General features: G+C 61.6%; 1 protein-coding gene across 4 annotated transcripts; it reads left to right on the plus strand.

Annotated features, from left to right (window-relative positions):
• On the plus strand, window positions 1–25875 carry KAT7 (lysine acetyltransferase 7). Of its 4 annotated transcripts, none has more exons than XM_075580347.1 (15): window positions 1–142; window positions 4254–4389; window positions 10866–11042; window positions 11219–11458; window positions 12620–12702; window positions 12870–12977; window positions 13214–13312; window positions 16307–16417; window positions 18143–18334; window positions 20292–20381; window positions 20479–20619; window positions 21851–21944; window positions 22788–22934; window positions 23413–23519; window positions 25363–25875. In XM_075580347.1, the coding sequence occupies exons 1-15, from the start codon at window positions 128–130 to the stop codon at window positions 25462–25464; spliced, it is 1842 nt and encodes a 613-aa protein (XP_075436462.1). In that variant the 5' UTR covers window positions 1–127; the 3' UTR covers window positions 25465–25875. The 4 variants fall into 4 exon arrangements, with proteins under 4 accessions (XP_075436462.1, XP_075436463.1, XP_075436464.1 ...); XM_075580348.1 differs by having other exon boundaries at window positions 12888–12977; XM_075580349.1 differs by lacking the exon at window positions 10866–11042.
• Window positions 25876–26165: the final 290 nt, after the last annotated feature.

Here is a 26165-nt window from a genome sequence, read left to right on the forward strand (position 1 = left end):
ATTAACAGGGGGGAGGAGCCGCGCTTGCGCGCGAGGGCGGCGCGAGACATCCGTTACTAGACGTTGCTCGAGACCCGGGCCCGCGCCGCGCACGCCGTGAGAAGGTGGCGGGGGGGAGCCCCAAGCGATGCCCTGGAGGAAGGTGAGGTGGAAACGGGGGTGAGGGGGAGAGAGAGCGCGGACTCCGAGGGGGGGAGAGCGCTGCTGGGTGCAGGCTCCGAGGTGGTGAGGAGAGCGGGGTGTCGGGTACACGGGGGTCCAGGCGGGGGGAGGCGGGAATAACGCAGCTATATCAAGGCCCTGTGCGGCGGGGGGCCCGCTGCGTGCGCTGATTGGCTGGTTTCTAGCCTGGGCGGGCGCTGATTGGCTGGCCCTCTTCCGGCGCCGCTGCTGATTGGCCGCTGATGCTTTCAGTCAGAGCCCGGGCCTCGCGGGGGGCGACGCAGTCATTGAATCCACGGAGCGCCAATAACCCGCTGCTCCCGCCCCCCCGCGCGCGCTGATTGGCTGCTGCTCCGAGGCGGCCTTACTGATTGGCCAAAGCCCTGTCTAGCTGCGGTGTGATTGGCTTGGGTATTTAATCTCAAGTGTTCTCATTGGCTGCCCCATCCGTTCTATAGAGTAAGGGCGTGATGAAAACACAAGCAAGGAAATAACGTGTCTGTGTGTGTCACCGGTGTGCGCAGGCTCTCCAGCGGTGTCAGTGTGTGTATGAGCAAAGTGTACTAAGACATGTATAAGGGGACAGTCTCTCCTAGGGGCAAAGTGTACTAATGGCAGTGACATGGTTAAGGGGTCAGTCTCTCCTAGGGGCAAAGTGTACTAATGGCAGTGACATGGTTAAGGGGTCAGTCTCTCCTAGGAGCAAAGTGTACTAATGGCAGTGACATGGTTAAGGGGACAGTCTCTCCTAGGGGCAAAGTGTACTAATGGCAGTGACATGGTTAAGGGGACAGTCTCTCCTAGGAGCAAAGTGTGCTAATGGCAGTGACATGGTTAAGGGGTCAGTCTCTCCTAGGGGCAAAGTGTACTAATGGCAGTGACATGGTTAAGGGGTCAGTCTCTCCTAGGGCAAAGTGTATTAATGGCAGTGACATGGTAAGGGTTCAGTCTCTCCTAGGGGCAAAGTGTACTAATGGCAGTGACATGGTTAAGGAGTAAGTCTCTCCTAGGGGCAAAGTGTACTAATGGCAGTGACATGGTTAAGGGGTCAGTCTCTCCTAGGGGCAAAGTGTACTAATGGCAGTGACATGGTTACGGGGTCAGTCTCTCCTAGGGGCAAAGTGTACTAATGGCAGTGACAGGGTTAAGGGGTCAGTCCCTCCTAGGGGCAAAGTGTACTAATGGCAGTGACATGGTTAAGGGGTCACTCTCTCCTAGGGGCAAAGTGTACTAATGGCAGTGACATGGTTACGGGGTCAGTCTCTCCTAGGAGCAAAGTGTACTAATGGCAGTGACATGGTTAATGGGTCAGTCTCTCCTAGGGGCAAAGTGTACTAATGGCAGTGACATGGTTAAGGGGTCAGTCTCTCCTAGGGGCAAAGTGTACTAATGGCAGTGACATGGTTAAGGGGACAGTCTCTCCTAGGAGCAAAGTGTACTAATGGCAGTGACATGGTTAAGGGGACAGTCTCTCCTCGGAGCAAAGTGTACTAATGGCAGTGACATGGTTAAGGGGACAGTCCCTCCTAGGGGCAAAGTGTACTAATGGCAGTGACATGGTTAAGGGGTCAGTCTCTCCTAGGGGCAAAGTGTACTAATGGCAGTGACATGGTTAAGGGGACAGTCTCTCCTAGGAGCAAAGTGTACTAAGACATGTATAAGGAGTCAGTCCCTCCTAGGGGCAAAGTGTACTAATGGCAGTGACATGGTTAAGGGGTCAGTCTCTCCTAGGAGCAAAGTGTACTAATGGCAGTGACATGGTTAATGGGTCAGTCTCTCCTAGGGGCAAAGTGTACTAATGGCAGTGACATGGTTAAGGGGTCAGTCTCTCCTAGGGGCAAAGTGTACTAATGGCAGTGACATGGTTAAGGGGACAGTCTCTCCTAGGAGCAAAGTGTACTAATGGCAGTGACATGGTTAAGGGGACAGTCTCTCCTCGGAGCAAAGTGTACTAATGGCAGTGACATGGTTAAGGGGACAGTCCCTCCTAGGGGCAAAGTGTACTAATGGCAGTGACATGGTTAAGGGGTCAGTCTCTCCTAGGAGCAAAGTGTACTAATGGCAGTGACATGGTTAAGGAGTAAGTCTCTCCTAGGGGCAAAGTGTACTAATGGCAGTGACATGGTTAAGGGGTCAGTCTCTCCTAGGGGCAACGTGTACTAATGGCAGTGACAGGGTTAAGGAGTAAGTCTCTCCTAGGGGCAACGTGTACTAATGGCAGTGACATGGTTAAGGAGTCAGTCTCTCCTAGGGGCAAAGTGTACTAATGGCAGTGACATGGTTAAGGGGTCAGTCTCTCCTAGGGGCAACGTGTACTAATGGCAGTGACATGGTTAAGGGGTCAGTCTCTCCTAGGGGCAAAGTGTACTAATGGCAGTGACAGGGTTAAGGAGTAAGTCTCTCCTAGGGGCAAAGTGTACTAATGGCAGTGACAGGGTTAAGGGGTCACTCTCTCCTAGGGGCAAAGTGTACTAATGGCAGTGACATGGTTACGGGGTCAGTCTCTCCTAGGGGCAAAGTGTACTAATGGCAGTGACAGGGTTAAGGGGTCAGTCCCTCCTAGGGGCAAAGTGTACTAATGGCAGTGACATGGTTAAGGGGTCAGTCTCTCCTAGGGGCAAAGTGTACTAATGGCAGTGACATGGTTAAGGGGTCAGTCTCTCCTAGGGGCAAAGTGTACTAATGGCAGTGACATGGTTAAGGGGTCAGTCCCTCCTAGGGGCAAAGTGTACTAATGGCAGTGACATGGTTAAGGGGTCAGTCTCTCCTAGGGCAAAGTGTACTAATGGCAGTGACATGGTTAAGGGGACAGTCCCTCCTAGGGGCAAAGTGTACTAATGGCAGTGACATGGTTAAGGGGTCAGTCCCTCCTAGGGGCAAAGTGTACTAATGGCAGTGACATGGTTAAGGGGTCAGTCCCTCCTAGGGGCAAAGTGTACTAATGGCAGTGACATGGTTAAGGGGTCAGTCTCTCCTGGGGGCAAAGTGTACTAATGGCAGTGACATGGTTAAGGGGTCAGTCTCTCCTAGGGGCAAAGTGTACTAATGGCAGTGACATGGTTAAGGGGTCAGTCCCTCCTAGGGGCAAAGTGTACTAATGGCAGTGACATGGTTAAGGGGTCAGTCCCTCCTACGGGCAAAGTGTACTTACCTTTAATGGTTCTGGGACAGGGTGGGAAAAGGAAACGCTCCCCCAATCAGAGACCGCTGGTTGCCCGTGTCGCTGGTTGCCCATGTAAGGTTGTTGTACAGAGGTAAAACCGCACTTTGTCACACTGTGGAGGAGTGCAGCTGTGGGCACGGGGGGAGAGGGATGAGATGGAAAAGCGGGTGTTATACTGAGGTGTAACCGCACGCTTGTCACACTGTAGAGGAGTGCAGCTGTGGGCACGGGGGGAGAGGGATGAGATGGAAAAGCGGGTGTTATACAGAGGTGTAACCGCACGCTTGTCGCACTGTAGAGGAGTGCAGCTGTGGGCACGGGGGGAGAGGGATGAGATGGAAAAGCGGGTGTTATACAGAGGTGTAACCGCACGCTTGTCACACTGTAGAGGAGTGCAGCTGTGGGCACGGGGGGACAGGGATGAGATGGAAAAGCGGGTGTTATACAGAGGTGTAACCGCACGCTTGTCGCACTGTAGAGGAGTGCAGCTGTGGGCACGGGGGGAGAGGGATGAGATGGAAAAGCGGGTGTTATACAGAGGTGTAACCGCACGCTTGTCACACTGTAGAGGAGTGCAGCTGTGGGCACGGGGGGAGAAGGATGAGATGGAAAAGCGGGTGTTATACAGAGGTGTAACCGCACGCTTGTCACACTGTAGAGGAGTGCAGCTGTGGGCACGGGGGGAGAAGGATGAGATGGAAAAGCGGGTGTTATACAGAGGTGTAACCGCACGCTTGTCACACTGTAGAGGAGTGCAGCTGTGGGCACGGGGGGAGAAGGATGAGATGGAAAAGCGGGTGTTATACAGAGGTGTAACCGCACGCTTGTCACACTGTAGAGGAGTGCAGCTGTGGGCACGGGGGGAGAAGGATGAGATGGAAAAGCGGGTGTTATACAGAGGTGTAACCGCACGCTTGTCACACTGTAGAGGAGTGCTGGAAGCAGTCCGGATGGGACAGAAGATTCCGACATGGAGCACACAGACAGCTCGGAAAGCGACGGGAACTGCCGGGGTCCGGCCCGCGTCACGCGATCCACCGCCAGACTGAGTCAGAGCTCACAAGGTGAGTGTGACCCTCGTCACCCTGCCCCCATCCATGTGTATTAGCTGTCAGCGGCGCCCTGAGAGCGCAGCGCGGTGGTGCACAGTCTTTGAAGTGGGTGATCTTGGTTGGAATCCCTGTTTCGGCGCCCCTGGCACCCGCCCTTTTCTCGTGGCGTGGTTACCTGCTGAGTAACTTGCACATATACGTACGTTACGGCTGAGTTCGTGGAACCATCTCGCGTGGCGCGTTGGCATGATCGGCGATTCCCCTTCCGGCAGCGCCAATAACCCTGTACACACCGCCAGTAAGGCCTCGGCCATGTTACCTGCTGGCGTGCTGAGGGTGCTTTCCCTGGCCTTAGTCAGCGCGCCGTCAGGGGGCGGGCCCGTGACGTCACGGAGCTGGTTCGCCCTCATTGGGCGAACTGCTCACATGACCGGCCCTGCGCTCCGGCAAGCAGGGAAATGTAAAATTCTGGTAAGACCTGCGCTTCCACGCGCTTGCGAAAGCGCAGGCGAGCCCCTACTAAAGCCGCTCTAATTGCGACTGTAGGGGCTCAGTGCTGAGCGGGAGCGCGCCTCAGCGCGCCTCCGCCAGAAAGCAGCAACCATGGACGAGGCCTAATGGTGATACCAGAGTGTCCTCTGCCCCCCCACATCCCTCTCTCTCTCGCCCGTTCTGGTCTCCCGGGGTCAGGCTGCCTGCTCCCGTCTCCCGGGGGGGGTCAGGCTGCCTGCTCTCGTCTCCCGGGGTCAGGCTGCCTGCTCCCGTCTCCCGGGGGGGGTCAGGCTGCCTGCTCTCGTCTCCCGGGGTCAGGCTGTCTGCTCCCGTCTCCCGGGGGGGGTCAGGCTGCCTGCTCTCGTCTCCCGGGGGGGGGGTCAGGCTGCCTGCTCTCGTCTCCCGGGGGGGGGGTCAGGCTGCCTGCTCTCGTCTCCCGGGGGGGGGGGGCGGGTCAGGCTGCCTGCTCTCGTCTCCCGGGGGGGGGGGGGGGGTCAGGCTGCCTGCTCTCGTCTCCCGGGGGGGGGGGGGGGTCAGGCTGCCTGCTCTCGTCTCCCGGGGGGGGGGGGGGGTCAGGCTGCCTGCTCTCGTCTCCCGGGGGGGGAGGTCAGGCTGCCTGCTCTCGTCTCCCGGGGGGGGGGTCAGGCTGCCTGCTCTCGTCTCCCGGGGGGGGGTCAGGCTGCCTGCTCTCGTCTCCCGGGGGGGGGTCAGGCTGCCTGCTCTCGTCTCCCGGGGGGGGGGGGGGGTCAGGCTGCCTGCTCTCGTCTCCCGGGGTCAGGCTGCCCAGTCTCTCGTCTCCCGGGGGGGTCATGGCTGCCCGCTCTCGTCTCCCGGGGGGGGGGGTCAGGCTGCCCGCTCTCGTCTTCCGGGGGGGGGGTCAGGCTGCCCGCTCTCGTCTCCCGGGGGGGTCAGGCTGCCCGCTCTCGTCTCCCGGGGGGGGGTCAGGCTGCCCGCTCTCGTCTTCCGGGGGGGGGGGTCAGGCTGCCCGCTCTCGTCTCCCGGGGGGGGGGTCAGGCTGCCCGCTCTCGTTTCCCCGGGGGTCGGGTCGCCGCCGTTCTCTCTCGTTTCCCCGGGGGTCGGGTCGCCGCCGCTCTCTCTCGTTTCCCCGGGGGTCGGGTCGCCGCCGCTCTCTCTCGTTTCCCCGGGGGTCGGGTCGCCGCCGCTCTCTCGTTTCCCCGGGGGTCGGGTCGCCGCTGCTCTCGTTTCCCCGGGGGTCGGGTCGCCGCCGCTGCTCTCGTTTCCCCGGGGGTCGGGTCTCTCCGCCGCTCTCTCGTTTCCCCGGGGGTCGGGTCTCGCCGCCGCTCTCTCGTTTCCCCGGGGGTCGGGTCAGGTCGCCGCCGCTCTCTCGTTTCCCCGGGGGTCGGGTCTCGCCGCCGCTCTCTCGTTTCCCCGGGGGTCGGGTCTCGCCGCCGCTCTCTCGTTTCCCCGGGGGTCGGGTCTCGCCGCCGCTCTCTCGTTTCCCCGGGGGTCGGGTCTCGCCGCCGCGCTCTCGTTTCCCCGGGGGTCGGGTCGCCGCCGCTCTCTCATTTCCCCGGGGGTCGGGTCTCGCCGCCGCTCTCTCATTTCCCCGGGGGTCGGGTCGCCGCCGCTCTCTCATTTCCCCGGGGGTCGGGTCTCGCCGCCGCTCTCTCGTTTCCCCGGGGGTCGGGTCTCGCCGCCGCTCTCTCGTTTCCCCGGGGGTCGGGTCGGGTCGCCGCCGCTCTCTCGTTTCCCCGGGGGTCGGGTCGCCGCCGCTCTCTCGTTTCCCCGGGGGTCGGGTCTCGCCGCCGCTCTCTCGTTTCTCCGGGGGTCGGGTCTCGCCGCCGCTCTCTCGTTTCCCCGGGGGTCGGGTCTCGCCGCCGCTCTCTCGTTTCCCCGGGGGGTCGGGTCGCCGCCGCTCTCTCTCGTTTCCCCGGGGGTCGGGTCTCGCCGCCGCTCTCTCGTTTCCCCGGGGGTCGGGTCTCGCCGCCGCTCTCTCGTTTCCCCGGGGGTCGGGTCGCCGCCGCTCTCTCTCGTTTCCCCGGGGGTCGGGTCCCCGCCGCTCTCTCTCGTTTCCCGGGGGTCGGGTCGCCGCCGCGCTCTCGTTTCCCCGGGGGTCCCCGCCGCTCTCTCTCGTTTCCCGGGGGTCGGGTCGCCGCCGCTCTCTCGTTTCCCCGGGGGTCGGGTCGCCGCCGCTCTCTCGTTTCCCCGGGGGTCGGGTCGCCGCCGCTCTCTCGTTTCCCCGGGGGTCGGGTCGCCGCCGCTCTCTCGTTTCCCCGGGGGTCGGGTCTCGCCGCCGCTCTCTCGTTTCCCCGGGGGTCGGGTCGCCGCTCTCTCATTTCCCCGGGGGTCGGGTCTCGCCGCCGCTCTCTCGTTTCCCCGGGGGGCCGGGTCTCGCCGCCGCTCTCTCGTTTCCCCGGGGGTCGGGTCGCCGCTCTCTCGTTTCCCCGGGGGTCGGGTCGCCGCCGCCGCGCTCTCATTTCCCCGGGGGTCGGGTCTCGCCGCCGCGCTCTTGTTTCCCCGGGGGTCGGGTCTCGCCGCCGCTCTCTCGTTTCCCCGGGGGTCGGGTCGCCGCCGCTCTCTCATTTCCCCGGGGGTCGGGTCGCCGCCGCTCTCTCGTTTCCCCGGGGGTCGGGTCGCCGCCGCTCTCTCGTTTCCCCGGGGGTCGGGTCGCCGCCGCTCTCTCGTTTCCCCCGGGGTCGGGTCTCGCCGCCGCTCTCTCGTTTCCCCGGGGGTCGGGTCGCCGCCGCTCTCTCGTTTCCCCGGGGGTCAGGTCGCCGCCGCTCTCTCGTTTCCCCGGGGGTCAGGTCGCCGCCGCTCTCTCGTTTCCCCGGGGGTCGGGTCTCGCCGCCGCTCTCATTTCCCCGGGGGTCGGGTCGCCGCCGCTCTCTCGTTTCCCCGGGGGTCGGGTCTCGCCGCCGCTCTCTCATTTCCCCGGGTGTCGGGTCGCCGCCGCTCTCTCGTTTCCCCGGGGGTCGGGTCGCCGCCGCTCTCTCGTTTCCCCGGGGGTCGGGTCGCCGCCGCCGCTCTCTCGTTTCCCCGGGTGTCGGGTTGCCGCCGCTCTCTCCTTTCCCCGGGGTCGGGTCGTTGCCGCCGCTCTCTCCTTTCCCCGGGGTCGGGTCGTTGCCGCCGCTCTCTCGTTTCCCCGGGGGTCGGGTCGTTGCCGCCGCTCTCTCCTTTCCCCGGGGTCGGGTCGTTGCCGCCGCTCTCTCGTTTCCCCGGGGGTCGGGTCGTTGCCGCCGCCTCTCTCGTTTCCCCGGGGGGTCGGGTCTCGCCGCCGCTCTCTCATTTCCCCGGGGGTCGGGTCTCGCCGCCGCTCTCTCGTTTCCCCGGGGGTCGGGTCTCGCCGCTCTCTCGTTTCCCCGGGGGTCGGGTCTCGCCGCCGCTCTCTCTCGTTTCCCCGGGGGTCGGGTCTCGCCGCTCTCTCGTTTCCCCGGGGGTCGGGTCTCGCCGCCGCTCTCTCTCGTTTCCCCGGGGGTCGGGTCTCGCCGCCGCTCTCTCTCGTTTCCCCGGGGGTCGGGTCTCGCCGCCGCTCTCTCTCATTTCCCCGGGGTCGGGTCTCTCCGCCGCTCTCTCATTTCCCCGGGGGTCGGGTCGCCGCCGCCTCTCTCGTTTCCCCGGGGGTCGGGTCTCGCCGCCGCTCTCTCGTTTCCCCGGGGGTCGGGTCTCGCCGCCGCTCTCTCGTTTCCCCGGGGGTCGGGTCTCGCCGCCGCTCTCTCGTTTCCCCGGGGGTCGGGTCCCCGCCGCCGCTCTCTCGTTTCCCCCGGGGTCGGGTCTCCGCCGCCGCTCTCTCGTTTCCCCCGGGGTCGGGTCGCCGCCCTCTCGTTTCCCCGGGGGTCGGGTCTCGCCGCCGCTCTCTCGTTTCCCCGGGGGTCGGGTCCCCGCCGCCGCTCTCTCGTTTCCCCCGGGGTCGGGTCGCCGCCCTCTCGTTTCCCCGGGGGTCGGGTCTCGCCGCCGCTCTCTCGTTTCCCCGGGGGTCGGGTCTCGCCGCCGCTCTCTCTCGTTTCCCCGGGGGTCGGGTCTCGCCGCTCTCTCGTTTCCCCGGGGGTCGGGTCTCGCCGCCGCCTCTCTCGTTTCCCCGGGGTCGGGTCTCGCCGCCGCTCTCTCTCCTTTCCCCGGGGTCGGGTCTCGCCGCCGCTCTCTCATTTCCCCGGGGGTCGGGTCCCCGCCGCCGCTCTCTCGTTTCCCCGGGGTCGGGTCTCTCCGCCGCTCTCTCATTTCCCCGGGGGGTCGGGTCTCGCCGCCGCTCTCTCATTTCCCCGGGGGTCGGGTCGCCGCCGCTCTCTCATTTCCCCGGGGGGTCGGGTCTCGCCGCCGCTCTCTCATTTCCCCGGGGGGTCGGGTCTCGCCGCCGCTCTCTCATTTCCCCGGGGGGTCGGGTCTCGCCGCCGCTCTCTCATTTCCCCGGGGGTCGGGTCTCGCCGCCGCTCTCTCGTTTCCCCGGGGGTCGGGTCTCGCCTCCGCTCTCTCGTTTCCCCGGGGGTCGGGTCGCCGCCGCTCTCTCGTTTCCCCGGGGGTCGGGTCCCCGCCGCCGCTCTCTCATTTCCCCGGGGGTCGGGTCTCGCCGCCGCTCTCTCATTTCCCCGGGGGTCGGGTCTCGCCGCCGCTCTCTCGTTTCCCCGGGGGTCGGGTCTCGCCGCCGCCCTCTCGTTTCCCCGGGGGTCGGGTCCCCGCCGCCGCTCTCTCGTTTCCCCCGGGGTCGGGTCGCCGCCCTCTCGTTTCCCCGGGGGTCGGGTCCCCGCCGCCGCTCTCTCGTTTCCCCCGGGGTCGGGTCGCCGCCCTCTCGTTTCCCCGGGGTCGGGTCGCCGCCCTCTCGTTTCCCCGGGGGTCGGGTCGCCGCCGCTCTCTCATTTCCCCGGGGGGTTGGGTCTCGCCGCCGCTCTCTCATTTCCCCGGGGGTCGGGTCTCGCCGCCGCTCTCTCGTTTCCCCGGGGGTCGGGTCTCGCCTCCGCTCTCTCGTTTCCCCGGGGGTCGGGTCGCCGCCGCTCTCTCGTTTCCCCGGGGGTCGGGTCTCGCCGCCGCCCTCTCGTTTCCCCTGGGGTCGGGTCCCCGCCGCCGCTCTCTCGTTTCCCCGGGGGTCGGGTCCCCGCCGCCGCCCTCTCGTTTCCCCGGGGGTCGGGTCCCCGCCGCCGCTCTCTCGTTTCCCCCGGGGTCGGGTCGCCGCCCTCTCGTTTCCCCCAGGGTCGGGTCGCCGCCCTCTCGTTTCCCCGGGGGTCGGGTCGCCGCCCTCTCGTTTCCCCCGGGGTCGGGTCTCTCCGCCGCTCTCTCATTTCCCCGGGGGGTCGGGTCTCGCCGCCGCTCTCTCGTTTCCCCGGGGGTCGGGTCGCCGCCGCTCTCTCGTTTCCCCGGGGGTCGGGTCGCCGCCGCTCTCTCGTTTCCCCGGGGGTCGGGTTGCCGCCGCGCTCTCGTTTCCCCGGGGGTCGGGTCTCGCCGCCGCTCTCATTTCCCCGGGGGTCGGGTCGCCGCAGCTCTCTCGTTTCCCCGGGGGTCGGGTCAGGTCGCCGCGCTCTTGTTTCCCCGGGGGTCGGGTCGCCGCCGCTCTCTCGTTTCCCCGGGGGTCGGGTCGCCGCCGCTCTCTCGTTTCCCCGGGGGTCGGGTCGCCGCCGCTCTCTCGTTTCCCCGGGGGTCGGGTCTCTCCGCCGCTCTCTCGTTTCCCCGGGGGTCGGGTCGCCGCCGCTCTCTCGTTTCCCCGGGGGTCGGGTCCCCGCCGCCGCGCTCTTGTTTCCCCGGGGGTCGGGTCGCCGCCGCTCTCATTTCCCCGGGGGGGGGGGTCAGGCTGCCGCTCTCTCGTTTCCCCGGGGGTCGGGTCAGGTCGCCGCTCTCTCGTTTCCCCGGGGGTCGGATCCCCGCCGCCGCTCTCTCGTTTCCCCGGGGGTCGGATCCCCGCCGCCGCTCTCTCGTTTCCCCGGGGGTCAGGTCGCCGCCGCCGCTCTCGTTTCCCCGGGGGTCGGGTCAGGTCGCCGCTCTCTCGTTTCCCGAGGTCATGGCGTGAGCGGGTTTGGCGGCAACACATGAAACTGTGGTTTGTGTTGAACCAGATTCCAGCCCCGGCGGCAATGCGCAACCGTTTGGAGCAGAAGACACGGCCTACTCCACTCGGAGGGTCACCCGCAGCCAGCAGCAGCCCGCCCCCGTGACTCCGAAAAAATACCCCCTCCGACAGGCCCGCTCGTCGGGATCGGAAACCGAGCAGGCGGCCGACTTTTGTGACAGAGGTACGGGGGTGTGCGGCGGAGCGCCGATCGCCGGCGGCTGCTTGTCTCGCTGTCTGCGTCGTAGGATTAGAGGCACGCAAGGAGTGTCCGTTTCTGTGTGTGTGTGCGTAGATATATATCTCCGAGCACCAACCTCGTCCAAAGTCAGAATCTTTCGTGTTTTTGTCGGTAAACAGACGCTAAAAACGCCGGCGACCACGACGAGTCGCCGCCCCGCACCCCGACGGGGAACGCCCCGTCGTCCGAGTCGGACATCGACATCTCCAGCGCCAACGTGTCGCACGACGAGAGCCTGGCCAAGGACCTGTCGCTGAAGGACTCGGGCAGCGACCTCTCGCACCGGCCCAAGCGCCGGCGCTTCCACGAGAGCTACAACTTCAACATGAAGTGCCCCACGCCGGGCTGCAACTCGTTAGGTAATCCGGTGTGTGTGGTGTGTGTGTGTGTGGTGTGTGTGTGTGGTGTGTGTGTGTGGTGTGTGTGTGTGTGTGTGGTGTGTGTGGTGTGTGTGTGTGTGTGTGTGGTGTGTGTGGTGTGTGTGTGTTCCGTGTTCCAATAATCCCATCCATTCATCTAGGCGCCACACTAAAGGGTTATGAAGGCCTGTTCCCCATACTACAGCTCAACCTGTTATAACGCGATCCGCTACAGCGCGGATCCACTTATAGCGCGATGTACGCGTGGCTCCCAATTTATCGTATGTAGGAATACTGTACAACACGATTATTGGTGCCTTAAATACTTTATTGTACAATGCATACAACGGTACATTATTTCCAGTGTTCGACAAACCTATACATTTGCTCGCCCCGGGCGAGTGGATTTAACCCCCGGGCGAGTAAATATTGGCCCAAGCAGCACACGTTTGGTACTAGGTGGCGAGTAGATTTTTTTGTGTGGCGAGTAGATTTTTTGGTGATTTGTCAACCACTGATTATTTCTAACGCGATCCGCTTATAACGCGGTGTGATTCTTTGGACCCCAAGCACAGCGTTATAAGGGGGTTGATCTGTATACAGTGGGAGCTCTGTTTCCCTGGGTTACTGGTGCTGACGGTGTATTTTAATGCCTACATTTGTGTCCAATCCCCCCCCCCCCCCCCCCATCACTTGGCAACCATTCGTAGACCTGACATGACCCCAAGCTGCGTGGCGGAGCGACCCAGCCATGCGGACACACTAGCAGTGCAGGCTTTTAGGCCTAGCCCAATGGGAAGTTCCAGAACAGCTAGGGAAGGAGATAAGCTTGGGGGATCTGCTGGAGATGGGTCGTACTACACCAGGGGAGGGTCCACTGCGGTCCTCCAGGGCCACCAACAAGGCCAGGTTTTCCGGATATCCCAGCTTCAGCGCAGGTGGCGCAATCGTTCCCAGCTTCAGCACAGGTGGCGCAATCGTTCCCTGCTTCAGCACAGGTGGCTCAATCAGCCCCTGCTTCAGCACAGGTGGCTCAATCAGTCCCAGCTTCAGCACAGGTGGCGCAATCAGTCCCAGCTTCCTCACAGGTGGCGCAATCGGTCCCAGCTTCAGCGCAGGTCCCTCTGTTTTACACTATGGCTTCTGTCCGTCTCTCCCTAGGCCACCTCACGGGGAAACACGAGCGGCATTTCTCCATCTCGGGGTGCCCCCTGTATCACAACCTGTCGGCCGACGAGTGCAAGGTAACCCCCTATGTCTTGTAACCCAACCCCGTGAGTCTTGGCACTTTGTGTACGCGAGGTGACGGGGGGGAGGGGACTGGGGGGGGGGGCGGGGGGGTTCGTGCTGATGTAGTGCGTACGCGTTCCACAAGGAGGTTGGTCTGACACATCCGTGATTACATTTACAGACTTGTGCTGAATTTCAGGTAAGAGCACAGAGCCGGGACAAGCAGGTAGAAGACCGGCTGTTGTCCCACAGACAGGATGAGAATAACAGGCATGCTACAAGGCACCAGGTAAGAACGTTACCTTCTCCCCCCCGGCTCTGGCCCAGGTCAACCGGCTTATCACGTCTCCCGAGATGGCGGCCACCACTGGAGGATTCTGGGAAGGGGGAAATGGAGCATGTAGGGGGCGAGAGGCCTTAAAGGGGTTTGTTTTGTTGGCTGACCCTTGGTATGGGGGAGGGGGGAGGGGGGGGGCATGCCGGGGGTTTGGAAGACACTGGAATATGGTTGCTCTTGTTTTTCAGGCTCCCACAGAGCGGCAGCTGAGGTACAAAGAGAAAGTGACAGAGCTGAGGAAGAAACGCAACTCTGGCCTAACGAAGGAGCAGAAAGAGAAGTACATGGTATGAAGCAAGCGGCACTGGCCCCCCATCTCTGTGCCAGCCCGGGGAGCCGGGGTTACAGGCCCCCCATCTCTGTGCCAGCCCGGGGAGCCGGGGTTACAGGCCCCCATCTCTGTGCCAGCCCGGGGAGCCGGGGTTACAGGCCCCCCATCTCTGTGCCAGCCCGGGGAGCCGGGGTTACAGGCCCCCATCTCTGTGCCAGCCCGGGGAGCCGGGGTTACAGGCCCCCCATCTCTGTGCCAGCCCGGGGAGCCGGGGTTACAGGCCCCCATCTCTGTGCCAGCCCGGGGAGCCGGGGTTACTGCCCCCCCATCTCTGTGCCAGCACGGGGAGCCGGGGTTACTGCCCCCCCCATCTCTGTGCCAGCCCGGGGAGCCGGGGTTACTGCCCCCCCATCTCTGTGCCAGCCCGGGGAGCCGGGGTTAAAGGCCCCCATCTCTGTGCCAGCCCGGGGAGCCGGGGTTACTGCCCCCCCCCATCTCTGTGCCAGCCCGGGGAGCCGGGGTTACTGCCCAACCCCATCTCTATGACAGCCCGGGGAGCCGGGGTTACTGCCACCCCATCTATGTGCCAGCCCGGGGAGCCGGGGTTACTGCCCCCCCCCCCATCTCTGTGCCAGCCTGGGGAGCCGGGGTTACTGCCCCCCATCTCTGTGCCAGCCCGGGGAGCCGGGGTTACTGGCCCCCCCATCTCTGTGCCAGCCCGGGGAGCCGGGGTACTGCCCCCCCATCTCTGTGCCAGCCCGGGGAGCCGGGGTTTCTGCCCCCCCCCATCTTTGTGCCAGCACGGGGAGCCGGAGTTACTGCCGCCCCATCTCTGTGCCAGCACGGGGAGCCGGGGTTACTGCCCCCCATCTCTGTGCCAGCCCGGGGAGCCGGGGTTACTGCCACCCCATCTCTGTGCCAGCCCGGGGAGCCGGGGTTACTGTCCCCCCCCCCCATCTCTGTGCCAGCCCAGGGAGCCGGGGTTACTGCCCCCCATCTCTGTGCCAGCCCGGGGAGCCGGGGTTACTGGCCCCCCCATCTCTGTGCCAGCCCGGGGAGCCGGGGTTACTGCCCCCCCATCTCTGTGCCAGCACGGGGAGCCGGGGTTACTGCCCCCCCATCTCTGTGCCAGCCCGGGGAGCTGGGGTTACTGCCCCCCCATCTCTGTGCCGAGCTGGGGTTACTGCCCCCCATCTCTGTGCCAGCACGGGGAGCCGGGGTTACTGCCCCACCATCTCTGTGCCAGCACGGGGAGCCGGGGTTACTGCCCCCCCCCCCATCTCTGCCAGCCCGGGGAGCCGGGGTTACTGCCCCCCCCATCTCTGTGCCAGCCCGGGGAGCCGGGGTTACTGCCCCCCCCATCTCTGTGCCAGCCCGGGGAGCCGGGGTTACTGCCCCCCCATCTCTGTGCCTGCACGGGGAGCCGGGTTTACTGCCCCCCATCTCTGTGCCAGCCCGGGGAGCCGGGGTTACTGCCCCCCCATCTCTGTGCCAGCCCGGGGGAGCCGGGGTTACTGCCCCCCATCTCTGTGCCAGCCCGGGGAGCCGGGGTTACTGCCCCCCCATCTCTGTGCCAGCCCGGGGAGCCGGGGTTACTGCCCCCCCCATCTCTGTGCCAGCACGGGGAGCCGGGGTCACTGCCCCCCATCTCTGTGCCAGCACGGGGAGCCGGGGTTACTGCCCCCCCCCCATCTCTGTGCCAGCCCGGGGAGCCGGGGTTACTGCCCCCCATCCCTGTGCCAGCCCGGGGAGCCGGGGTTACTGCCCCCCATCCGTGTGCCAGCCCGGGGAGCCGGGGTTACTGCCCCCCCATCTCTGTGCCAGCACGGGGAGCCGGGGTTACTGCCCCCCCATCTCTGTGCCGAGCCGGGGTTACTGCCACCCCATCTCTGTGCCAGCCCGGGGAGCCGGGGTTACTGCCCCCCCATCTCTGTGCCAGCACGGGGAGCCGTGGTTACTGCCCCCCATCTCTGTGCTAGCCCGGGGAGCCAGGATTACTGCCCCCCCCCATCTCTGTGCCAGCCCTGGGAGCCGGTGTTACTGCCCCCCCATCTCTGTGCCAGCACGGGGAGCCGGGGTTACTGCCCCCCATCTCTGTGCCAGCACGGGGAGCCGTGGTTACTGCCCCCCCATCTCTGTGCCAGCACGGGGAGCCGGGGTTACTGCCCCCCATCTCTGTGCCAGCACGGGGAGCCGGGGTTACTGCCCCCCCCATCTCTGTGCCAGCTGGCTCTCCTGTAAGTACTAATGGCAGTAACATGAGGAACGGGTCAGCCCCCCCTAGGGGTAACGTGTCCTAATAGCAGTGACATAGTTAAGGGGTCACATCTGGCGATGCCTGTCTTTAATAAACACACTTGAGACAGTCTGTATACAGGGAATAATATCCTGTGCGGTGTATTGTGTGTAAGAGTTGGAGGATTGTACAGTGTTATCCAGAACACGGGTGTGCAAAGGGGGGGACTGGGGCGGGGGAGGGGGGGCGCGGCGGTTACAGGTGCCCCGCGCTTCCTCAAAGGCATTTAAATGAAATGCCGGGGATCGCGTGAGGCCTCTGTAAAACTCTCTGCGTCATGTCGTCATGGCAACCCGGCGTCAAATGACGCCGTGGGGGTCACCTGATAATGCGTTGCCAACATGACGTCACATGACCCAGCAGCGTCATTTGACGCCGGGGAGGGGAGGGGGGGAACGAACAGAAGGGCAGACCCGGCAGGGGGGCGCAGGTAGAAAACTTTGCGCACCCCTGATCTTGCAGACTAGTGGTTAGAGTGCAAGCTCTGAGGACCACAGAGGTCCCTTGTCCTGGCGGCTGTGTAAGCGGTGTGTGTAAAGATGGGACTGTGACTCTCTGTAAGGAGTAGGGGAGCGTACTCTGTGTCTGTATGTCCTGCCGGGACAGGAACGTCTCGCGGGCGGCCGCTCCGAACCTGAGGCTGGTGCAATGAGCGGGTACTCGTTACCCTGTGTCTGTACCCGGGCGGTAAGGGGAACATCTTGTGCTCGGCAGGAACACCGGCAGAACTACGGCAACACCAAGGAGCCCCTTCTGGAGAACCTGACCAGCGAGTACGACCTTGAGCTGTTCCGAAGGGCGCAGGCCCGAGCGTCGGAGGACCTGGTAATGCGCGCAGACGTGCGGCGCGGTACAGTGTGGGGTACAGGGAGCTGTATATTACACACACGGAAGGATATACAGGCGCAGACACATACAGGAAGTAATGAGGGCCTGATCCCGAGAGCTTACACTCTACAGAGCATAACCAGGAAACGTGGCGGCTCATTGTGGGGCGGAGTGTAGATCAGGATGGAGTATATGTGCTGGGTCGCATTGTAACCATAGGAATATGGCGTTCACTATCACAACTCTGTGTGTCTCTGTGTCTCTCTGTGTCTCTCTGTGTCTCTCTGTGTCTCTCTGTGTCTCTCTGTGTCTACCTCTCTCTGTGTCTGCCTCTCTCTGTCTCTCTGTGTCTCTCTGTGTCTCTCTGTGTCTGCCTCTCTCTGTGTCTGCCTCTCTCTGTGTCTGCCTCTCTCTGTGTCTGCCTCTCTCTGTGTCTGCCTCTCTCTGTGTCTGCCTCTCTCTGCCTCTCTCTGTCTCTCTGTGTCTCTCTGTGTCTGCCTCTCTCTGTGTCTGCCTCTCTCTGCCTCTCTCTGTGTCTGCCTCTCTCTGTGTCTGCCTCTCTCTGTGTCTGCCTCTCTCTGCCTCTCTCTGTCTCTCTGTGTCTCTCTGTGTCTGCCTCTCTCTGTGTCTGCCTCTCTCTGCCTCTCTCTGTGTCTGCCTCTCTCTGTGTCTGCCTCTCTCTGTGTCTGCCTCTCTCTGTCTCTCTGTGTCTCTCTGTGTCTGCCTCTCTCTGTGTCTGCCTCTCTCTGCCTCTCTCTGTGTCTGCCTCTCTCTGTGTCTGCCTCTCTCTGTGTCTGCCTCTCTCTGTGTCTGCCTCTCTCTGTCTCTCTGTGTCTCTCTGTGTCTGCCTCTCTCTGTGTCTGCCTCTCTCTGTGTCTGCCTCTCTCTGTGTCTGCCTCTCTCTGTGTCTCTCTGTGTGTCTCTCTGTGTCTGCCTCTCTCTGTGTCTGCCTCTCTCTGTGTCTGCCTCTCTCTGTGTCTGCCTCTCTCTGTGTGCGCGTCTCTGTGTGCGCGTCTCTGTGTGCGCGTCTCTGTGTGCGCGTCTCTGTGTGCGCGTCTCTGTGTGCGCCTCTCTGTGTGCGCGGCTCTGTGTGCGCGTCTCTGTGTGCGCGTCTCTGTGTGCGCGTCTCTGTGTGCGCGTCTCTGTGTGCGCGTCTCTGTGTGCGCGTCTCTGTGTGCGCGTCTCTGTGTGCGCGTCTCTGTGTGCGCGTCTCTGTGTGCGCGTCTCTGTGTGCGCGTCTCTGTGTGCGCGTCTCTGTGTGCGCGTCTCTGTGTGCGCGTCCCTGTGTGCGCGTCCCTGTGTGCGCGTCCCTGTGTGCGCGTCCCTGTGTGCGCGTCCCTGTGTGCGCGTCCCTGTGTGCGCGTCCCTGTGTGCGCGTCTCTGCGTGCGCGTCTCTGCGTGCGCGTCTCTGCGTGCGCGTCTCTGTGTGCGCGTCTGTGTGCGCGTCTCTGTGTGCGCGTCTCTGTGTGCGCGTCTCTGCATATATTCCTGCCGTTTCTATGTGCCCCTATGTCATTGCACATTATAATAGGGGAGAGATTATAAAATGGGACACACCGGGTGTATAGTTTCCCCTTGGCGTCCCACCACCTTCCCGATGTGCCGGCTCTTGGGACTCCAGGGATTAATTAGCCGCTTAACGAGGTGCTGCAGTGCGTTTGGCTACTCCTCGGATGTTATTGTCGCCCCCCCTCTGCAATCCTGTTCCTCTCTCCTCCGCAGGAAAAGCTTCGCCTCCAGGGCCAGATCACGGAAGGGAGCAACATGATCAAGACCATCGTGTTCGGGCGCTACGAGCTGGACACGTGGTACCACTCGCCCTACCCCGAGGAGTACGCCAGGCTGGGCCGCCTGTACATGTGCGAATTCTGCCTGAAGTACATGAAGAGTCAAACTATACTAAGGAGGCACATGGTGAGCGCGCTCCCCCCCGCACCCCGCACCCCGCGGCAAGTAACCGCCCCGCGCGGTCATCTCCCCCACGGCTTGTAACGTACCGCGTGGCCTCTCTCCCCTGCGGATAGTAACCGTACCATTAGGGCACTTTGCCCCTATGTGGGACTGTCCCTTTAACCCATTACACACGTCCCTGTCATTAGGTCACTTTGCCCCTACGTGGGACTGTCCCTTTAACCCATTAAACACGCCCCTGTCATTAGGTCACTTTGCCCCTACGTGGGACTGACCCTTTAACCCATTAAACACGTCCCTGTCACTAGGTCACTTTGCCCCTACGTGGGACTGACCCTTTAACCCATTAAACACGTCCCTGTCACTAGGTCACTTTGCCCCTACGTGGGACTGTCCCTTTAACCCATTAAACACGTCCCTGTCATTAGGTCACTTTGCCCCTACGTGGGACTGACCCTTTAACCCATTAACCACGTCACTGTCATTAGGTCACTTTGCTCCTACGTGGGACTGACCCTTTAACCCATTAAACACGTCCCTGTCATTAGGTCACTTTGCCCCTACGTGGGACTGTCCCTTTAACCCATTAAACACGCCCCTGTCATTAGGTCACTTTGCCCCTACGTGGGACTGACCCTTTAACCCATTAAACACGTCCCTGTCACTAGGTCACTTTGCCCCTACGTGGGACTGACCCTTTAACCCATTAAACACGTCCCTGTCACTAGGTCACTTTGCCCCTACGTGGGACTGTCCCTTTAACCCATTAAACACGTCCCTGTCATTAGGTCACTTTGCCCCTACGTGGGACTGACCCTTTAACCCATTAACCACGTCACTGTCATTAGGTCACTTTGCTCCTACGTGGGACTGACCCTTTAACCCATTAAACACGTCCCTGTCATTAGGTCACTTTGTCCCTACGTGGGACTGACCCTTTAACCCATTAAACACGTCCCTGTCATTAGGTCACTTTGCCCCTACGTGGGACTGTCCCTTTAACCCATTAAACACGTCCCTGTCATTAGGTCACTTTGTCCCTACGTGGGACTGACCCTTTAACCCATTAAACACGTCCCTGTCATTAGGTCACTTTGCCCCTACGTGGGACTGACCCTTTAACCCATTAAACACGTCCCTGTCATTAGGTCACTTTGCCCCTACGTGGGACTGCCCCTTTAACCCATTAAACACGCCCCTGTCATTAGGTCACTTTGCCCCTACGTGGGACTGACCCTTTAACCCATTAACCACGTCACTGTCATTAGGTCACTTTGCTCCTACGTGGGACTGACCCTTTAACCCATTAAACACGTCCCTGTCATTAGGTCACTTTGCTCCTACGTGGGACTGACCCTTTAACCCATTAAACACGTCCCTGTCATTAGGTCACTTTGTCCCTACGTGGGACTGACCCTTTAACCCATTAAACACGTCCCTGTCATTAGGTCACTTTGCCCCTACGTGGGACTGTCCCTTTAACCCATTAAACACGCCCCTGTCATTAGGTCACTTTGCCCCTACGTGGGACTGACCCTTTAACCCATTAACCACGTCACTGTCATTAGGTCACTTTGCTCCTACGTGGGACTGACCCTTTAACCCATTAAACACGTCCCTGTCATTAGGTCACTTTGTCCCTACGTGGGACTGACCCTTTAACCCATTAAACACGTCCCTGTCATTAGGTCACTTTGCCCCTACGTGGGACTGACCCTTTAACCCATTAAACACGTCACTTTGCCCCTACGTGGGACTGACCCTTTAACCCATTAAACACGTCCCTGTCATTAGGTCACTTTGCCCCTACGTGGGACTGACCCTTTAACCCATTAAACACGTCCCTGTCATTAGGTCACTTTGTCCCTACGTGGGACTGACCCTTTAACCCATTAAACACGTCCCTGTCATTAGGTCACTTTGCCCCCTACCCTGTAACGTGTCTCCCCTTTATCGGCAGGCTAAGTGCGTGTGGAAACACCCCCCAGGAGACGAGATTTACCGCAAGGCGTCCATCTCGGTCTTCGAAGTGGACGGGAAGAAAAACAAGGTATTGCCGTCGCTGCCCCTGGGTGGGGGGACCCCCCGCATCTTATTTTCGGGCTCACGTCCCGTCCCCCCCTCACCGTGTCTGTGTCGCCCCCCAGATTTACTGCCAGAACCTGTGCCTTCTCGCCAAGCTCTTCCTGGACCACAAGACGCTATATTACGACGTGGAACCGTTCCTGTTCTACGTCATGACGGAAGCCGACAACACCGGCTGTCACCTCATCGGCTACTTCTCCAAGGTGCGACGGCCGCCCGCCTGACCCAAGGGGTTCAATGGGGCCGCCCGAAAAAGCCACACGTTTTACACACTCCCTTTATTCTTATTTATACCGACCATCGGGTTGATGCAAGCGGGGTCCCCCACATATGAAACCCGTTCATCCCCGCTCCGTGGGAACCCTCTGCTTGGTAGCTCTGGTTAGTTGGGGGTTCATGTAATGGCGGCGTTTGGAAGCCTCCCACGTCCCGCGGTGACGTCGCCTGTATATAAAACACACATTCCCAGCTAGCTCAAACTCCCACACCCACCACGTGATGAATATATATTGATGTCAACCAGAGAGCTACTGAGCGTGGCAAATGCATACAAGAGGAGACAGGGGGTGCCCAATGCTACATCCCATTGACAGAACATATATAATGAACAGTATAAAGTAAAATACTTCAATAATAATATTAAATACGTGGTTATTTGGGTAACCCTTTGGCCAAAGCGTCATAAGCCTGCATACCAACGTCAAGGTGTAACCAAACTGATCTGCCTCCTGTATATAAAACAGCCTGATCACAGGAGATCCCCGTCCTCCCATTACCACAGAGATATTCCCTGTAACGTGTTATACACACACCCGTAGTCATGGGATTAATGTACGTAGGTTCAAGCTCATATATTTGAACTATTAAACAAGCCGCTGCCGTTACTTAACTTTGGCCCTGAGAGGAGAACATCGTTGAGTCGGTAATAAGTTCTTTACAGGTTCAAATGGTGAATACAGAGCTTTCCAAACCTCGCAGGTCTCTTCTTCACGTGTACAGAGCTTCCCAAACCTCACAGGTCTCTCCTAAATGTGTACAGAGCTTTCCAAACCTCGCAGGTCTCTTCACATGTACAGAGCTATTCACACCTCACAGGTCTCTTCTTCACCTGTACAGAGCTTCCCAAACCTCACAGGTCTCTTCTTCCCATGTACAGAGCTTCCCAAACCTCACAGGTCTTTTCTTCACATGTACAGGGCTTCCCAAACCTCACAGGTCTCTTCTTCACATGTACAGAGCTTCCCAAACCTCACAGGTCTCTTCTTCACATGTACAGAGCTTCCCAAACCTCACAGGTCTCTTCTTCACATGTTCAGAGCTTTCCAAACCTCACAGGTCTCTTCTTCACATGTACAGGGCTTCAGTTGATGTATATGAGGCGTCTGACACGCAGATGACAGCGACGTATTAATGACCCAATTCTTTGATTTTTAGGAGAAAAATTCCTTCCTAAACTACAACGTGTCCTGTATCCTGACGATGCCGCAGTACATGCGCCAAGGCTACGGCAAAATGCTCATAGATTTCAGTAAGTTTCCCCCTTCAGTACACACCGTCACAAGCGCAGCACTGCTCCAGGAAGTCGTCACGCACCCCCCGCACCACCACCCCCCGCACCACCACCCCCCGCACCACACCCCCTCGCACCGCACCCCCCGCACCGCACTCCCCGCACCACCACCCCCTGCACCACCCCCCCCTGCACCACCCCCCCCTGCACCACCCCCCCCTGCACCGCCCCCCCCTGCACCGCCCCCCCCTGCACCGCCCCCCCCTGCACCGCCCCCCCCTGCACCGCCCCCCCCCTGCACCGCCCCCCCCTGCACCGCCCCCCCCTGCACCGCCCCCCCCTGCACCGCCCCCCCCTGCACCGCCCCCCCCTGCACCGCCCCCCCCTGCACCGCCCCCCCCCCTGCACCGCCCCCCCCTGCACCGCCCCCCCCCCTGCACCGCCCCCCCCCCTGCACCGCGCCCCACGCCTCACACGCGCCCCACGCCTCACACGCGCCCCACGCCTCACACGCGCCTCAGATTTTGTGTGGAAAGTCCTTTACCGAAAGGAGTTGTGGGTACAATGAGCAGCCTCCCAGCAGCGGGGGTGGGGGTGAAAATGATACAGCAAAGGGATTAGGACAGGCACCTAAATATACGAAAGCGCCTGTGATCTCACAGGGTCGCAGACGTCGCAGCAGGGAGGGGGACGAGCTGGCGGGGCGGGACATGGCACCTTATCTGCCGACGGACCTTCTGTTCCCTGATTAAGCCAGCATTTTCCCGGGCCGCGCAGAGACTACGACCCCCCGACCTTGTAGTGACACCAGGCGACGGACGGCCCCCGGTAGTGACCTCCGACGCCCTCCTCTGTCCCCAGGTTACTTGCTGTCCAAAGTGGAGGAGAAGGTGGGCTCCCCGGAGCGGCCGCTCTCCGACCTGGGGCTCATCAGCTACCGCAGCTACTGGAAGGAGGTGCTGCTCCGGTACCTGCACACCTTCCAAGGCAAGGAGATCTCCATCAAAGGTGAGGCAGGGGGGAGAGGGAGCGGTGTGCGCGCGGGCGGCGGGGGGGGGGGCCGCGGGCCCCGCGTAACGGTAACGGGGAGAGTATGTAAAGGGCCCTTACTCTATATCCACCGACGCGTGTGTGTTGGATCCAGAATTACCCTCCAGGGTTGGATCCTCGGCGGTCTACCACGATGCAGCGTATAATGGGGCCGAGTATCTGTTAATGGCAGGGGCCTGCTGTGTATACAAAATGCAGAGTGTCGGCGAGCCGCAGTGTATAGCTATAAAGAGTATAGGCGCGCAGGTATCTTCTATTAAACCCGCTGGACTTGTGTGTAATGAAGGAGTGTGCGCACGATGACTCGGCGCCTGCGCACGAACGCCCCGCCCCCGTGCGGAAGCCCTTTGCGACGCGCTCACCCTGTTACCCCGCTCCCGTGGTGCGGGCCTCCCTCGGAGGGTCTCCGCCCCCGGGGGGGTTCTGTGTGTTGCAGAGATCAGCCAGGAGACGGCCGTGAACCCCGTGGACATAGTCAGCACGCTGCAGTCCCTGCAGATGCTCAAGTACTGGAAAGGGAAGCACCTCGTGCTGAAGCGGCAGGTAAAGAAGCTCCACCGCTGTCCCGCCGCCGTCACCGTGCCCCCCCCCCCCCCCCCAAAACCTACATTAATGGGAGGAACGAGGGATTCTCTGGGGGTGTCATTGCTGGAAGTGCGAACGCCGTCCCGTTCCCCCCCCGAGCGACCATCCCAGTGCCACACACACCAACCACACACCCACACACCCACACACACACCAACCACACACCCACCAACCACACACCCACACACACACCAACCACCCACACACCACACACCACACACCAACCACCCACACACCACACACCAACCACACACCACACACCAACCACCCACACACCACACACCAACCACACACCACACACCAACCACCCACACACCACACACACACCAACCACACACACACACACCAACCAACCACCCCCCCCCACCCACACACCAACCAACCACACACACACCCCCACCCACACACCAACCACCCACACACCACACACCAACCAACCACACACACCCCCACCCACACACCAACCACCCACACACCAACCAACCACCCCCACACCCCCCCACCCACACACCAACCACCCACACACCAACCACACACCCACCAACCACACACCACACACCACACACCACACACCCACCAACCACACACCACACACCCACCAACCACACACCACACACCCACACACCACACACCACACACCCACCAACCACACACCACACACCACACACCCACCAACCACACACCACACACCCACCAACCACACACCACACACCCACCAACCACACACCACACACCCACCAACCACACACCACACACCCACCAACCACACACCCACCAACCACACACCCACCAACAACACACACCAACCACATATACACACACACCAACCACATATACACACACACCAACCACATATACACACACACCAACCACATACAAACACACACCAACCACATACACACACACACCAACCACATACACACACACACCAACCACATACACACACATACCAACCACATACACACACACCACGTCACAGTGTTCACAAATGTACGTATACCCTACCCGTGTCATTCTCTAATATCCCGCTTACTTCCATTATTTTATTTTTTGTTTTAAATGGGTCCGTTATCCGTATGTAACCGGCCATTTCCGATCTCCGTATTCCCGTGCCCGGCTCCCCCGATGAACTAAAAACCCGGGTACCTTGGTTAATAACGTGTTTAACGTATTAAGAAAGCTTCGCATTGCCATGAAATAATCCCGCTAAGCGGAGGACTTCACGGTTTCTCTCCGTGTGCCGCCATGTTCCGAGAGGACGGTTTTGTCTGCGGGCACCAGTTTGAGCTTGGGGGGGGGGGAGGTCAATGTGGGGGGGGGGGAAAGGTGCCACCAGTTTGAGCTGCGCGGGCGGTGGCCAGTTTGAGCTGCGCGCGCGGTGGCCAGTTTGAGCTGCGCGGCCGGTGGCCAGTTTGAGCTGCGCGGCCGGTGGCCAGTTTGAGCTGCGCGGGCGGTGGCCAGTTTGAGCTGCGCGGGCGGTGGCCAGTTTGAGCTGCGCGGCCGGTGGCCAGTTTGAGCTGCGCGGGCGGTGGCCAGTTTGAGCTGCGCGGGCGGTGGCCAGTTTGAGCTGCGCGGGCGGTGGCCAGTTTGAGCTGCGCGGGCGGTGGCCAGTTTGAGCTGCGCGGGCGGTGGCCAGTTTGAGCTGCGCGGGCGGTGGCCAGTTTGAGCTGCGCGGGCGGTGGCCAGTTTGAGCTGCGCGGGCGGTGGCCAGGTTGAGCTGCGCGGGCGGTGGCCAGTTTGAGCTTCCGTCACCGACGGGAACCTTTTCGACTCACCCATCCTTTCGTGTCCCTCTCACTAGGATCTCATCGACGAGTGGGCAGCGAAAGAGGCCAAGCGCTCCAACAGCAATAAGAACATGGACCCCGGCTGCCTAAAATGGACACCGCCCAAAGGAACCTAACCCCCCTCGTGTCCCGCCCTCCCGGCTGCCACGTTCCACTTCCCGCCAGCACTAGTGTCTCCGTAGACTCCCGTCTGTCGCTTCCTGACCCCGGTTTGCTTCCGTTCCGCCGTGGCATTGCAAGCGTTTGGACATCCCCCCCAGCCACGGATTTTTGGTTGGGTGTCCGCTCCCCCCCCGCCAGTGACCCGATGCCACCTTGAATGCTCGTCACCGCTCGGCCCACCTCTCCATCTGCCTCACCCCCCCCCCTCAGCAACTGTGTTACTTGTAGATCCTTGGAGTATTTATAGTGAGAGGCAGGCCGGCGGCCATCTTGTTTTAACCCGTCGCCCCACGGGCAGCGGAGCTTACCCTTAATAAAAATGTCTGTGGGGCCGATGTATTCAGGCAGAGAGACGTTTCGCTGTACCCTACCGACCCTTTTATTTACTTACCCGGCACTTGGGTTTTATTTACATTGTGGTGTAAAGAATCGTTCGCCGTCTCTGGACGTCGTTGGGCCCGGAGCGGGACAGGCGAGGTGGGGTCCATTTTATTTTACATGTGCGTCACTTAACTCATCACAAACGTCTCCTATTCCCTCCACTTAACCCCTCCCTAAATCTCCTAATACTTCAAATAACTGCTCCTTATAACTCCCTCTATTACCCCATATAACCCTCCCTATAACTCCTCCTATTACCCCATATAACCTCCCT

The sequence above is a fragment of the Ascaphus truei genome, chromosome 23, assembly GCF_040206685.1.
Source record: "Ascaphus truei isolate aAscTru1 chromosome 23, aAscTru1.hap1, whole genome shotgun sequence".
Classification (NCBI taxonomy): domain Eukaryota; kingdom Metazoa; phylum Chordata; class Amphibia; order Anura; family Ascaphidae; genus Ascaphus; species Ascaphus truei.

Bases quoted from the DNA above. Each gene is read 5' to 3' on its own strand.
- KAT7 (XM_075580347.1), top strand. The intron at 11,043-11,218 runs GTACGGGGGTGT...GTCGGTAAACAG, and splicing joins GGCCGACTTTTGTGACAGAG to ACGCTAAAAACGCCGGCGAC. The intron at 18,335-20,291 runs GTGAGCGCGCTC...CTTTATCGGCAG, and splicing joins CTATACTAAGGAGGCACATG to GCTAAGTGCGTGTGGAAACA.